Source organism: Stegostoma tigrinum, chromosome 4, assembly GCF_030684315.1.
Source record: "Stegostoma tigrinum isolate sSteTig4 chromosome 4, sSteTig4.hap1, whole genome shotgun sequence".
Taxonomy (NCBI): domain Eukaryota; kingdom Metazoa; phylum Chordata; class Chondrichthyes; order Orectolobiformes; family Stegostomatidae; genus Stegostoma; species Stegostoma tigrinum.
Window position 1 is genome coordinate 61,445,659 of NC_081357.1, and position 13,362 is coordinate 61,459,020.

Here is a 13,362-nt window from a genome sequence, read left to right on the forward strand (position 1 = left end):
GAAGCTGGTGAAGACAATATACAAGCCGTAAGCTCCCAAGGTGAAAATACCAGGTGTTGTTCTTCCCGTTGACGTCTGGACTCACTCTGACAGTGGAGGATGCCACGGATGGACATGTTGCCAGGGTGGCAATTAACATGGATGGCAATCGGCTGTTGGTGAGTGCTGAGCGCAGATGTTCCACAAACCTGTCTCCTAGCCTGCGTCCCGTGTCCTTTCCTCATTATTACAATTGGGAAATAGTCATTGCCTCATTTCTGTTTGTGGGAGGATTCGACAACGCCCCTTCGACATTGCAACATTTCAAAAGTTGTTTTGCAAGCGACTACACAGATTTTTCTACGATATGTTTTGCTATTCCCCTTCAGCATTGCATTGACAAATGTTGAAGCTGGAGACGAATTGAGCTCTGTCGAATTAGGGGACGCTGCAGCTTCAGGCGACTGTCGAGTGAACAAATTGCATTCGTCTCTGGTCGGGTTTGGACCTTGTGAACCAATCCCAGCACTCCATGTGTTGTTTCGGTCAAAGGTGAAAGTTAATACTTAGGGGGTGGGGGAAGAGTGAAGATGGCGGCGGGCGTGTTGAGGAGTTGGCACTGATTAGTATTCATTCAAAGAAAGACGGAGACTGATTTAGCAAAGCTGGCTTTTCTCCACGTGAATCTTTACAACGGGAGGGTTGTGTTATTTAGTTTTGGTTTCACACGCTGCAGTTCTCCTCCGCAACCCGAACCTTCTCTGTAATTGCATGGTAAGGTGATGGCAGTGTTTGAGTTGGTCTGGAGGATACTGCATACATTGCTGTGCCTGCACCGGACGCTGTCGGCCTGGCTCCGCCATGGAATGTGGGCCTGGAGGCGCTGGAACCCGGCGAGCCTGGCGTTCCGATTCCAGAACGCCAAGAACAAAGGCAAGAGCCGGCGCGCGCGCTGGCGCTCGGACGGACGCCGCCTGAAGAAGTTACCGCTGCACTTGGGGCTGGTAGTGACTGAGGACGAAAGCAGCTACACGGACATCGCTAACCTGGTGGTGTGGTGTATGGCTGTTGGCATTTCCTATGTCAGCGTCTATGACAACCAAGGTGAGCCAGGGGTGGAGTGGGTAGCTGCCCGAAAGTAAACGAGCCTCCCCCGCCTTAGAAATAAGACGTACATTGCATAGGTGGGCGGGAATTTTCTTCCTTGAATTGAACGTTAAAGAACCGGAATTTCCGATCCATGGTTTGTTCCTTTAACTTTGTGGATGATTTAGCAGCAATCGCCTTGACAAATCCTGGCTTAATGTTTGTTTCTTGGTTGTCCAGGGCAGTTTGGCGCCCGTCAAGAGAAGGAAAAAAATACTTTCGTTTTTCGTCCCTTTTTACAGTTGCAAGCTCTACCCGCTCTAAATGAACGCTGCTTAATTAAAGTTCTTACAGTGTAAAACTACTTTCAACTGTTAAAGTGCCATAACTTAACGTCAGTCAAAACTAAATGTGACTACTGTTGAACGGTTTCTTTTTCATACATGTGTATGTCAGTAAGTTAGGGTTGATCACTTTAGTACTATCATTATCCTATTCCAAGTTGTGGGTTCAAGTCACAGATTTAAGGGCATAATTTAGACTGATTTTAAGTTTATATGGTGTGTACTTTTTGTTACAGTAAAATGGTATTTTTGGAGGAGGGCTTTTCAAATTGACCTGTTTCATAGCAGGTGGGACGAGAACCCAGACCTCTGGCCTAGAGAAACTACCCTCAGCAGAGGTATTAAATGAAAATCACAGTGCACTCTATAGGACCGAACTGATTTCCTTACAGTTTTTCCTGAAGATTGGAATATCTTGTCACTGCCACAACATAAAATGACACATTGCCACTTGAGCAATTTTGAATTAATCAGCCTTATTCCTACTTTAAAGTTAAACAGCAGCAGCATCCAAGTATAATTATTTTATTACTTTAATAATACAACAGGATTTCAAATTATTCCAATTTGAAATCCTATAATCCTAAGAATGCAAAGGGTAAAGATTTTTATTAGAAGTTCAATCAGTCTGCTCAGTGCTTTGTTTCTTTTTTGTTTCTGACCATTTTGTCTTCCTTTTGTGTTTTAATTTATCTTATCATTTAGAAAGAGATTGCAAAATGAATCTTATCACAGACAGGGAATGGATAAAGTGCCAGTAACAACCACTGCTTAATTCAGGCTTGTTAAATGCATATATTTTTGCATAAGATTTTAATCAATGCCTCTTGCAGGAAGATCCAAGTAGATGTGATAAGAATAATGACATTCTCATTCAATGTCAAAATGATTCCACATCTTGTGGTGCACACCTGTAATTGGAATGTGAGTACTGATGATTATGTTGTTTTAACAAAGCACACTTCCATCATAGGAGGGGTGCTGTCACCTTTTCAGAATGTACGTATGTTTGCTTTAATGTTGCAGGTGTTTATTAGAGGTTTTAAAAATGCTCCGAGCTTACTTTTGGCATTTGGATATACTTCGGATAGAGGAGTTATTTTCTTTGGGGCTCAAATATGTTCTGATTATTTAGTCTGTCTGAATTCAACACCAACAGCAGTGGCAAAATAGCAATAATTGAATCATGAGTATGTACTTCAAAATTTGTGGTCATGAGTTTTTTGTTTGAGTTCTTCCTGGTAGGTAGCCTGTTTCAAGATTTGAATGGGTTATTTGAATGCTCAGTTGCCCTGCAGCTGAGGAACATAATGGCTTCATCAACAGAGCATGCTGCCAAGTGAAACATTTGCAGTTCAGTCTCAACATCTGACTGGGACAGAGGAGAGGAGGGGCACACTTCTTGAACTGACCATTCATGGGGTATCAATGAACTGACTAATATTTCTTTGTTTATTTTCAGTGCAATTTTTAAAGCTGATACTGTAATTAGAAATTATCAAAATAGCAAAAAGAAAACATCATTTTTGTTTCACTGTGTCAGACCTGTTTGTGATTGAGCTGCACAATATCCAAGAGGCCTATCTATCCAAGTTTTCTTGATGAATGTTGTTGGGGGTGAGGAAAGGCAATGATTTTTTTAAAAAATCCTCTAAATTTTATTAAAATGGGAATGACTGATAGCTAGCTATCAGCTGAATGGCATTACTGTTTCCTTGTCCTCAAAGCACTTAAATGATAGCCTACCATTGTTTTAATAAGACCTTTAGCAACATTCTTTCTGGCACTGACTGTACTGGATGAATTTTTAAAAGAAAAATTCATTCATAGGACATCTGTGCTAGTTAGGCTGGCATCTATTGCTTATGCGTAATGACCCCTGTGAAGATGGTGAGCCACCTTGTTGAACCACAACAATCCTTGGAGTGTAGGGACACCCTCGGTGCTGTTAGGGTGGGAGATCTAGGATTAGACCCAGTGACATTATGGTATCGTGATATGGTTTAAAATCAGAATGGTTGATGGCTTGGTGGACACCTTTCCGGTGGCAGCATTTCCATGTATCTGCTGACCTTGGATTTCTACATGTTGGATGTACCAGGTCCTGAAGATTGTGTTGAAGGAACCTTGTGACTTGCTGATGGTGTATACAGCTGCCTGGGTGTCCGGAGTGGAGGAAGTGAATGGATGAGGTGCTAGTTGAGGAGGCTGTGTTGTCTTGGGGGAAAGTGGAGCGTGTTTATTCCCAACCCTGACCTTGTCTTGTCAGTGGACAGGCTTTGTGGAGTTAGGAGTTGAAATATCTTCCAGAGATTTTCCCAATCCTTGATTTGTTCTTACAGCCTCAGTATTCATACGACCAGTTCTGTTAATGGTGATGCCCAGGAGGTCTGTGGTGTGGGGTTCACTGGTAACGCAATTAAATGTTCAGGAAAAATGGTTTGACTCTTTGTGGAGATGCTTACTGCCTGGTGCTTTATAGTGCAAATGTTACTTGCCATTTATTAGACCAAACCGTTGTCTAGCCTAGGTCTGGCTGTATCTGGACTTGGATGACTTCTGTATCTGAAATGTTGCAAATGTTACTAAACACTCTGCATTTTCAAACATCCCTGACTTCTGACTTTGAGGGGAAGTTCATTGGCAAAGTAGCTAAAGATGCTTGATAGCACTGTTGTTCATTGTCTTTCCATCCCATCACAGAGTTCACCACAGACTGATATGGTGGTAGTTAACTGAGTTAGGTTTGTCCTGCTTATTGTGGATAGGACATACCTGGATTATATTTAACATTCCTGTGTCGTTGCCTTTGGAGCTGTACTGGAACAGCTTGGCTTAGGTCATGGCTGTTCTGGAGAAGGCCTTTCATATTATTTGTGGAATGTTGTGAGAACCAGCTGTTTCTTGTATCAGATGGAGTGAATTGCATTGCTTGGTCAGTCATCAGTGATATAGGTGACCTTAGGAGGAGATAGAGATGGATCTTGGCGTTTCTGGCTGAGTGTACTGATATTTCTGGACCCTTCTCTGGTTGTTCAACTATCCAGCACCACTCATGAATGGATGTAGCAGGACTACAGACTTTCAGTCGGATCAGTTTCTGGTGGGTTCACTTACATCTAATATTGCCAGTGCATCTGGCCAACTCATCCCTGTTGTGATCTCCCACACTGTTCATAAAGCCGTGGCTGATCTCCCAACTTGATTGGCATGGTAGATTGGTGGATATCCCAGGCTATGACATTACAGATTGTGATGGAACACAGTTCTGTTGCTGCTGATGCTCCAAAGTGCCTTGTGGGTGCCCAATTTTGAGATGTTTGAAATCTGTCCCATTTAGCATAATAGTGCCAGACATAGAAGCAGAAGTAGGCATTTGGCTTATTGAGTCTGCTCTGCCATTCAGTGAGATCACAGCTGATCTGATAGCCCTCAACTCTATTTTACTGTCTTTACCCCATAACTTTGATTCCTTTACTGATTACAAATCTGTCTATCTCGGACTTCAGTATACTTGATGAACCGAACTCAATAACTCTCTGTGGTGAAAAATTCCACTGATTCACTGAGAATTCCACTGAGTAAAAAATAGTTCTCTTCATCTCTACCATAAATAGGCGATCCTCACTCTGAGATTATGCCCTCTAGTCCTAGGTTCTCCCACAAGGGAAAACAAGCTCTCCATGTCTACCCTGTCAAGTTCCTTAAGAATCTTATACATTTCAACAAGTGTGCCCCTCATTCTTTTAAACTCCAATGAGTCGTATTCAAGCATACTCAACTGTTTTTCATGAGACAATCCCTCGTACATCGCGATCAACCTAATAAACATTCTAGATTGCTTCCGATGCCAGTGCGTTGTTCCTTAAGGATTAGACCTGTTCACAGCATTGCAGGTGTGGTCTAGCGTCTTGTATAACTTCAATGCTTTCTTATTTTTGTACCTCATTCCCTTTTGAGGTACAGGCCAGTAATTTGTGTCCCCTACTACCTCCTGAACTTGGATTCTAATTTTTTGCAATTCATGCTCAAAGGATCCAAAATTCCTCTTTATTGTGACCTACTGCAGAATTTTTCCATTCAAATAATATTCAGCACCTGTATTCTTGTCAAAGTGTGTTTGGTTTGTTTGTCTCATGCTGCTTCTGCTGTTTGGCATACAGCTTTATCAGGTGGGTACCCCTTTTTTTTGAGGTATACTTTGTGCTGCTCCTGTTATCTCCCACACTGTTCATAAAGCCATGGTTGTATCTCCCAACTTGATTGGCATGGTAGATTGGTGGATATCCCAGGCTATGACGTTACAGATTGTGATGGAACACAATTCTGTTGCTGCTGATGGCACATAGTGCCTTGTGGGTGCCCAATTTTGAGATGTTTGAAATCTGTCCCATTTAGCATAATAGTGCCACAAAGCATGATGGAGGGTATCCTTAATGTGAAGTTAGCACTTCATCTGTGCAAGAACAATGCAGCAGTCATTCCTGCTGATACTGACTTGGCCAGATGCACTGGCAATATTAGATCAGTGGAGAAAGAGATTTTTACCTGTTGTTCTTTCCCTCACCACCTGTCTCAGGCCTGTTCTATCAACTGTGTGTTTTTAGGACTCGGCTAGTTGGCTTGGTAACTGTGCTAACAAACCATTCCCTGTGATAAATGTTGAAGTCGTCTACCCAGACTACATGCTGTGCATTTACCAAGCAGTTAACCTGAAGGAATATTGATTCCTTAGCTGTGAAGGAAAGCGGGGAGGGAAGGGGGTGGTAGATGGTAACCAGGAGGAGTTTCCTTGCCCATGTTTGATCTGATACCATGAGACTTGGTGATTTCCAGAGATGATGTTTAGGACTCCCAGGTGGGTCACGACGTCTGGTGGGTCTGTCCTACTGGTGGATTCAGATGTACGCGAGGATGGTGATTGTGATGGCAGACACATTCGTATCTTACAGAGAGTGTCAAACTGTCGCTTTGCAGGGTTGACCGGACCGGGTGTGCCATTGTTGCTTCTGGTGCCCAGGTCAGTATTGGGTGTTTTGTGTTGTTTTATTCCTTTTATCATTAATTTATTTCTATTACTGTAAGACAGTGTGATTTAATATAGATAGGTATGTCAGTCCTTTAGAATAGGCCCGATTAGATTAACCAACTCTGGTTTGGTGGTATAGTGGATAGGGAAGGAGGTTATCTCCAGAATACAGTGGGATCTTGATCAGCTGAGCCAAAGGGGCCTAGGAATGGCAGATGGAGCTTAATTTAGATAAATGTGAGGTGTGGGATTTTGGAAAGACAAACCTGGCAGGACTTGCACAGTTAATGATAGGGCCCCTGGGGACTGTTGTTGAACAGACCCCTCTGGGTTCAGGTACTTGAAAGTGGCATCACAGGTAGACAAGGTGGTGAAGATGTTTGGCATGCTTGACTTCTCAGGTTAGAGCATAGTGCACAGGAGTTGGGACATCCTGTTGCGGTTGTACAGGACATCAGTGGGGCCACTTTTTGGAGTACTGCATACTCTTCTGGTCACCCTGCTATAGGAAGGATATTATTAAATTGGAAAGTGTAGAAAAGATTTACAAGGATGTTACTGATAAAATTGTCAGGGGCAAAGATAAGGCGAATAGCCATGGTCTTTTTCCTTGGATGGGGGAGTTCAAAGCTAGAGGAAATAGGTTTTAAGGTAAGAGGGGAATGATTTAAAAGAGACCTTGGGCAACTTTTTTCACACAGAGGGTAGTGCATATAAGGAATGAACTGCCAGAAGAAGTGGTAGATGCAGGTGCAGTTTCAACATTTAAAAGATATTTAGATAAGTTCTTGAGTACAAATGGTTTAGAGGCATTTGGGGAAAGCACAGGTAAGTGAGACTAGTTTAGTTTGGGTGCATGGTCATTATGAATGAGTTGGACCAAAGGGTCTGCTTCCATGCTATATAACTCTAATGATTGTTACAACTGAAAGGCTTGCTTGATTCTTTCAGGCACATTTAGGAGTCATCCACATTGCTGAGTGTCTGGGGCCTATGTATGCCAGATTGGTAAGGATGGCAAGTCGCTTTCTCAGCAGGACGTCAGTGAGACAGGTGGATTTTTAGTGACCATTGTCAGTGGTTTCTTGATCACTATTACTGAGTCTAGTTTTTCAAAATCAGAGATTAGTTGTATTTAAATTTACCCAGCTGTCATCTCCAGAAAGTTAGTCTGGACCTCAGGATTATTAATACAGTGACATACCATTGCACTTGAATTGGTACAGTAGATGCAACAAGGTTCTTTTAAGTTTGTCCAGAATGCACTTTTGGTTGAAGTTGTACTTTAAAACTTGGCTTAAGCAGTTCTGACAACCTGTTTGAATTCAAAATTAGTGAACATATTTCACTGTTACATATCTAAACAGATAATTTGGATCAACGTGTCTGTGCCCCATGATATTCTCCCACGCTGTTCATCTAGCTCCAGAATTATATCCTTCTGTTCCTTTTCTCCTTCATGTACCTATTCAGTTTCTGCCTGGGTGTATTTGATTATTCACCTGTATGATTCCATGTGGTAGCAAGTACCATGTTCTAATCACTCCTGGTAAAGAAATTGCCCAGATTGCCAGCTTGGACTCTCTCTTTTTTTAAAGAAAACTATCTTTCATTTATGGCTTTTAGTCCCCTGCCTTTCCCATCCATAATGTTAATTGGTCACCTTTCAAGATCTTCTATTGACGAAAGAGCCCAAGCCTTCTCAACCTTTTCTGAGGCAGACACAAAGCTTCTCTATTCCATGATGTACTGTCCAGTGGTACAGAATAATTTGAGGCAAAATGCGCAAGTTAGCTAACAGCATTAAATTTTGCTGACAAGTGATTTGTGATTTCCATCAGACTAGCACCCTGTTTCTTTTATTTGTAAAAGCTGTTATAGACACAGCCTTTTTGATGTCTGGAGGACATCTCAAAGCAACCTTGAACAATTATTCCAGCATTTGTCTGACCATTGCGCTTTACAGAATCTCTCATTTGTTACAGCATAGAGAGAGGCCACTTGGAATTTTCTGTGCTGGCTCACTGAAGGAACCCTTTACCGCTTTATTTTTCCAATCCTTTTCCATTTGCTCAGCACAGTTTTCCTTTTCATAAAGTAATCCAATTTCCTCTTTAATGCCTCGGTTGAATCTGCCTTCGTCATACGCACAATGTATTTTGGCTCCTAACTAGCCACTGAGCTAAAAAAGGCTTTCCTCTTATTTCGATTACATTTTTTTTGCCTATTCCCTAAAATTTGCGCCCTCATGTTCCTGATCCTTACCCTAGTGAGAGCAAGTTTTTCCTATCTGTTATAGAAAACTAAATGTTTTCTTCAGGATCAGCAAACAAATCCTGTGCAATTCTTAAACCTTCCTCATCACTGACCTCCATGACCAAGGAACATATCTACTTCCAATAAAACAGGCAGCAAAGACTGTAAATCAGACTGGCTTGTATGGTGCAGAACCTGTAAATTCCCATCCATCAAACTATGCATCATCCTGATTTGGTACTATATTGCCACCCTTCTTATTATCCCTGGGTCAGAATCCAGGAACTTCATCCCAACAGCACTGTGGATGTCCCCAACTCCCTGTACATTGATTACAGCGGTCCAAGAAGACAGCTTACCACCGCTTTCCTGAGGATAGCTGGGGACATATAACACGTTCTGGCCTAGTCAGTGATGCCCACATCCCCTGAAAGATCAAAAGACGCAGCATAGCCCACAGGGTAAAGGGAAGGCTGCATGTCTGGCTGTACTGGTTTGTAATTTCTCCTGCTAACTCCAAAATCATTTCAGAGTACATATCATCAAGGCCAGGGAATCAGGAACAGCAGTGTGCTATTTAAGAAAATGGGTGCAGCGAGTTTCTTTGTGTAAATGCAGATGCTTAGCTGATTACGTGAAACCTTCTGATGAATATTTTAATGAAAGTCAGGTTTTTGCATGTATGCTTGGTTGTGGTACGTGGGAGCTGTTTCATGGTGGATTACAGTAGTTGTAACTATTTCAAGCCAGTTTTACAGCTTGGTTCAGACTGGTGAGAACAGTTTTCATTTGTGCTTCGATTTTGCTAAAATGTTGAGATTGGTTGGTGGAGCATTCAAAATTTGCTAAGAAGCTTAATTGGCAGAATATTTTTATCTGTCATATTTGACCCTTAGATGAGTCTCTGACCAGACGTTTGCATTATTGATAAGATTGCATACTTTCACCTCCATAACCTCACCAAACCCAGGCCAATCTGTCACATTGTATTCATCGTAAACTGCTGCTGCACCAAGTAGTGTGGACTTATCACTACATTTCTGCTATAATGTTTGTTCCGTGACTGCAAATTGGCTGCAGTGCGACTGGTGAATTGGGGAACGCTACTTCTAAAACGTGAACTTGTGTTGGCTGGAAAGAGATTGCATCGGTGCACAGAGGAGTATGTGTCAACATGACATGATGATGCTTTCACAGGCTTTGTCGTGAATACGTTCGATATTAGCACCAAAAGAATCTCTGTGCCAGTATCACATGATCTTTTTGCGGGCTTTGATGCAAAGTGCTTTCTGAGAGGTACAGTGCAATCTCCTCCCCCCGTCAAGTCATCTTGACATTATTTTGAGGTAAAGTATTAAATTTACATTTATTTCATTATTAGATATGAATTAAACATTTTATTCATATTGTGTGATCCTTTGTATTAGACTTTTGTGATTTTTTTTTAGCTGGTCTGCCCCTAAACCCTACTTTTCCCATAGGCCCTATTATTTCTATAGCTTGATTTTCTATAAGACGATGTTGCACAGGAATACACCTATTGTATTGTAGCAGAACCAACTGTACGTGTCTGTTTATCCATGTTAGTTAAGGAACATCATTCCCCATCCTCACTTTCGGACTATTCTGTGGCCTCACTTTCCTTAACTCCAAAAACTTTTCTAACTCAACAACTCTGATATCCTTTCTTATCCTCTGAGCATCCATGAACTCCTGTTTTGTCCTTTTAATGTGCTCCTTAAAATTTGCCTGTCTGAACCAACTTTTGTTGTCTGATAGAGCGAAATAAGATTGAAGGGCATATAGAGGCTGAAGGCACTTGTTCTTGTACTGATGGGGTCAATAACTGGATTCGTAGATTAAGGTAGACGGGAAAGAAGGGGGTGAGGATGTCTTTTTTTAATAATCCTGAGGGTCGTGGGAACCTCAAACTGACTCACTGAAAGAGTGATTTGAGTTAGAAACTCTTGCAACATTTAAGCATTATTTAGGTAATCACTTGCTTGCTATTGTCAGCACAGCCATGGGCCAAAAGCTGGAAGAAGGCATTAGCGTAGTTAGAGATAATGGGAACTGCAGATGCTGGAGAATCCAAGATAATAAAATGTGAGGCTGGATGAACACAGCAGGCCCAGCAGCATCTCAGGAGCACAAAAGCTGACGTTTCGGGCCTACATTTTATTATCTTAGCGTAGTTAGATCTTTGACTAGTGCAGACAAGAAAGTATCTTTTGTGCTATAGCCGTGCGTGATGGGAAAATATTGATGACTTCTTTCTGTGGGATGCCTGCTGCTTCTCTGACTTGTATAGATGTACGTTGCGATTTGCAATGTTCAGTTTGGTTCTTTTAAAGAGTGGATTGCAATAAGATATTTCCTGTTGAAGTTTGATAATTTATGTTAGGTTCTATTTTTGGAATTTTCTTTTATCAATAAACAAAAGTTTCAGCATTCCACAGATTTGCTTGAAAAGCTCTACTTCGTAGGCTACTTCTGTATTGCATCTTATTCATGATTGTTTAATTATCCAGATATAAAGGATCATTTTCAAACTATTCTTTAAGTTAAATGTTTTTCATGCTCAGTGTTTTTCTTAGGATGAGTTGAGACTTATCAGGCAATAAGGATTTTCTTTGATCTCCAGTCTGTAATAGAATTTGAAGTCCTTATTTTCTTAATTGTGTTTGAAATGTACCTTCTGGGTCAGAATTACTGGGCTGAAGTTTTGCTCCAAATGTGCATAATAGAAATGGCTAATCAAGTCAAGATTACATATTGCACCACGGTAAAAAATAATCTGGTGGTGACTCATGACCATTAGCTGATAAAGTGCTTTTTTGGTTCTAAACTGCTACGGATGTAGACAAATAGGAATTTAATTCAAGTTTTGCACTTTTAAAGATTTATCTTTGGAGGAAGGGTTATAGAAATGAATTCCAGAGCTTGATGCCCAAACTGCTAGTGGTGGAGTGATGAAAATCTGGAATGTTAAGAAAATCAGAATTGGAAGAATTCCAAGATCTCCGAAAGTGTTTTATATTACCTTGGACTTTGAACAGTTGTTTGGCCAGCTTTTTGTGTTTCGATTTGGATAAAGAGCAATAGACACTTATAGATTGAATACTTTTTCTTCCATTTTATTGTTTTCTCTTTGCCGATGTAGTTTACCTAATATACTCATTTTCTGCTGCCACTGACCCCAAAGAATTGTATAATCAGTATTGTTTATTATGGTTACTTGAGAAAATGCGCCCTGTTGAAATTAAAAGCTGTGATTGGCTGTAGATATGCCCTGAATGTCTTCAAACATGTGGAATGCAGTTTTTTGAAAGTTCTTTGTAGTTTGGTGAAAGGGAGTTAAGGAAATTTGTTGTAATTTTCTTAGCAGTATCGTTATGTCTTATTCAATGTGTACTTATTTGGTGTCGGTACCTATTTGGAAGCAAAGAGGCTGGTTTACTGCAAGTTTTAGTCCACGTTGGAAGTTATTATGTAAGCATCAGATGTGAAGAACTTGACTCCCCAGTGACTGCTGGTTAAAGGTTTATAGTTGAGCTGTCTTTTGGTTCTTTGCCCACACACTGCAAAGGCTAATATCAGAATGTAAAATTTTACTTGCCAATTGTCTCATGCCCTGTTGATAATGTTGGATACATGACAAGATTGAAACCATGCCATTCAGCTGTTTTGATTGTCAGTATACTGGTGAGCAGGTTCTGTCTGAAGTGTGGAATAATTTAAATAGTTGGATTCAGTAAAAAAATCAGGGAATTTTTCAGGATGGGCAATGGATGAGAAGAGTGGGCCCCTTCTTCCTTATCCATATCACGTAATTCATAACAGTTTTAAACCCCTGAACCCCCAAATTTTGTGTGTCATATTCAAAAAGATTTCATTCCAGCGTTGTAATGAGAATAAAGATTACGTGGAATTCTTTCAAACAGCTATTTATAGAATTTTCAGGAGAATGAATAATCTTACTAATCTGAACTGGAATTCATGTCTTCTGTTCATTTAACAATCTGATAATTACTCCTGCTGCGGAGACACAGTCCAAATGATATTTCAGGAAGTTTCCAAACTTTTAACACAGACAGAAGCAGCTAGGTCATGCTCAAACAGGAAAGTTTGTTTTGGTTTGTTTCACTCCTCCCTGCTGCTCTTGTTTGTCCTCCACCCGTGACTTGTATCTGATGCAATTTTGACTTGCTACAGATACCATCAGATTGTGACAGGAAGCATGTGATTTGAGTAGGTATTTACACAGTCAACTTTTCTTTATTGAGATTACAATTTTAACACAAGGGCAAAAAACAAAGACATCTTGACTGCAGTTGAATTCTGTTCACCTATTTTAATGCACTGTACATTTTATCTGGGAATAAAAAACCTCTGTATTCATGGCACTGAGCTGGTTTGATTGTCAGGAGCAAAGAGCGCCAAAAGCAAAAATGCTAATGGTCTGTATCACTGCATCATTTATTTGATCCCTTTATCCAACTGTGATCTTTGTAGCTTCCAATTTGTACTTCACACCAGTTTTCTCAAATGTAGACATTTGTCACTCATTGTTCTTAGAGAGGTCACAAACCAGTCTTAGCTGCTTCAATCATGTTGTCTTTCTGACTGCTGTCTTGCTTATCGTAATTGATGTTTTCAGTCATTTCA

General features: G+C 40.8%; 1 protein-coding gene across 1 annotated transcript in view; it reads left to right on the top strand.

Moving 5' to 3' along the window:
* Window positions 1-383: 383 nt before the first annotated feature.
* Window positions 384-13,362, top strand: part of nus1 (NUS1 dehydrodolichyl diphosphate synthase subunit) — a 31,152-nt gene continuing 18,173 nt past the window's right edge. Inside the window, exon 1 of the mRNA XM_048531366.2 lies at window positions 384-1,083. Within this exon, the coding sequence (XP_048387323.1) occupies window positions 762-1,083 (322 nt within the window). The 5' untranslated portion in view covers window positions 384-761. The remainder of the gene's footprint in view (window positions 1,084-13,362) is intronic.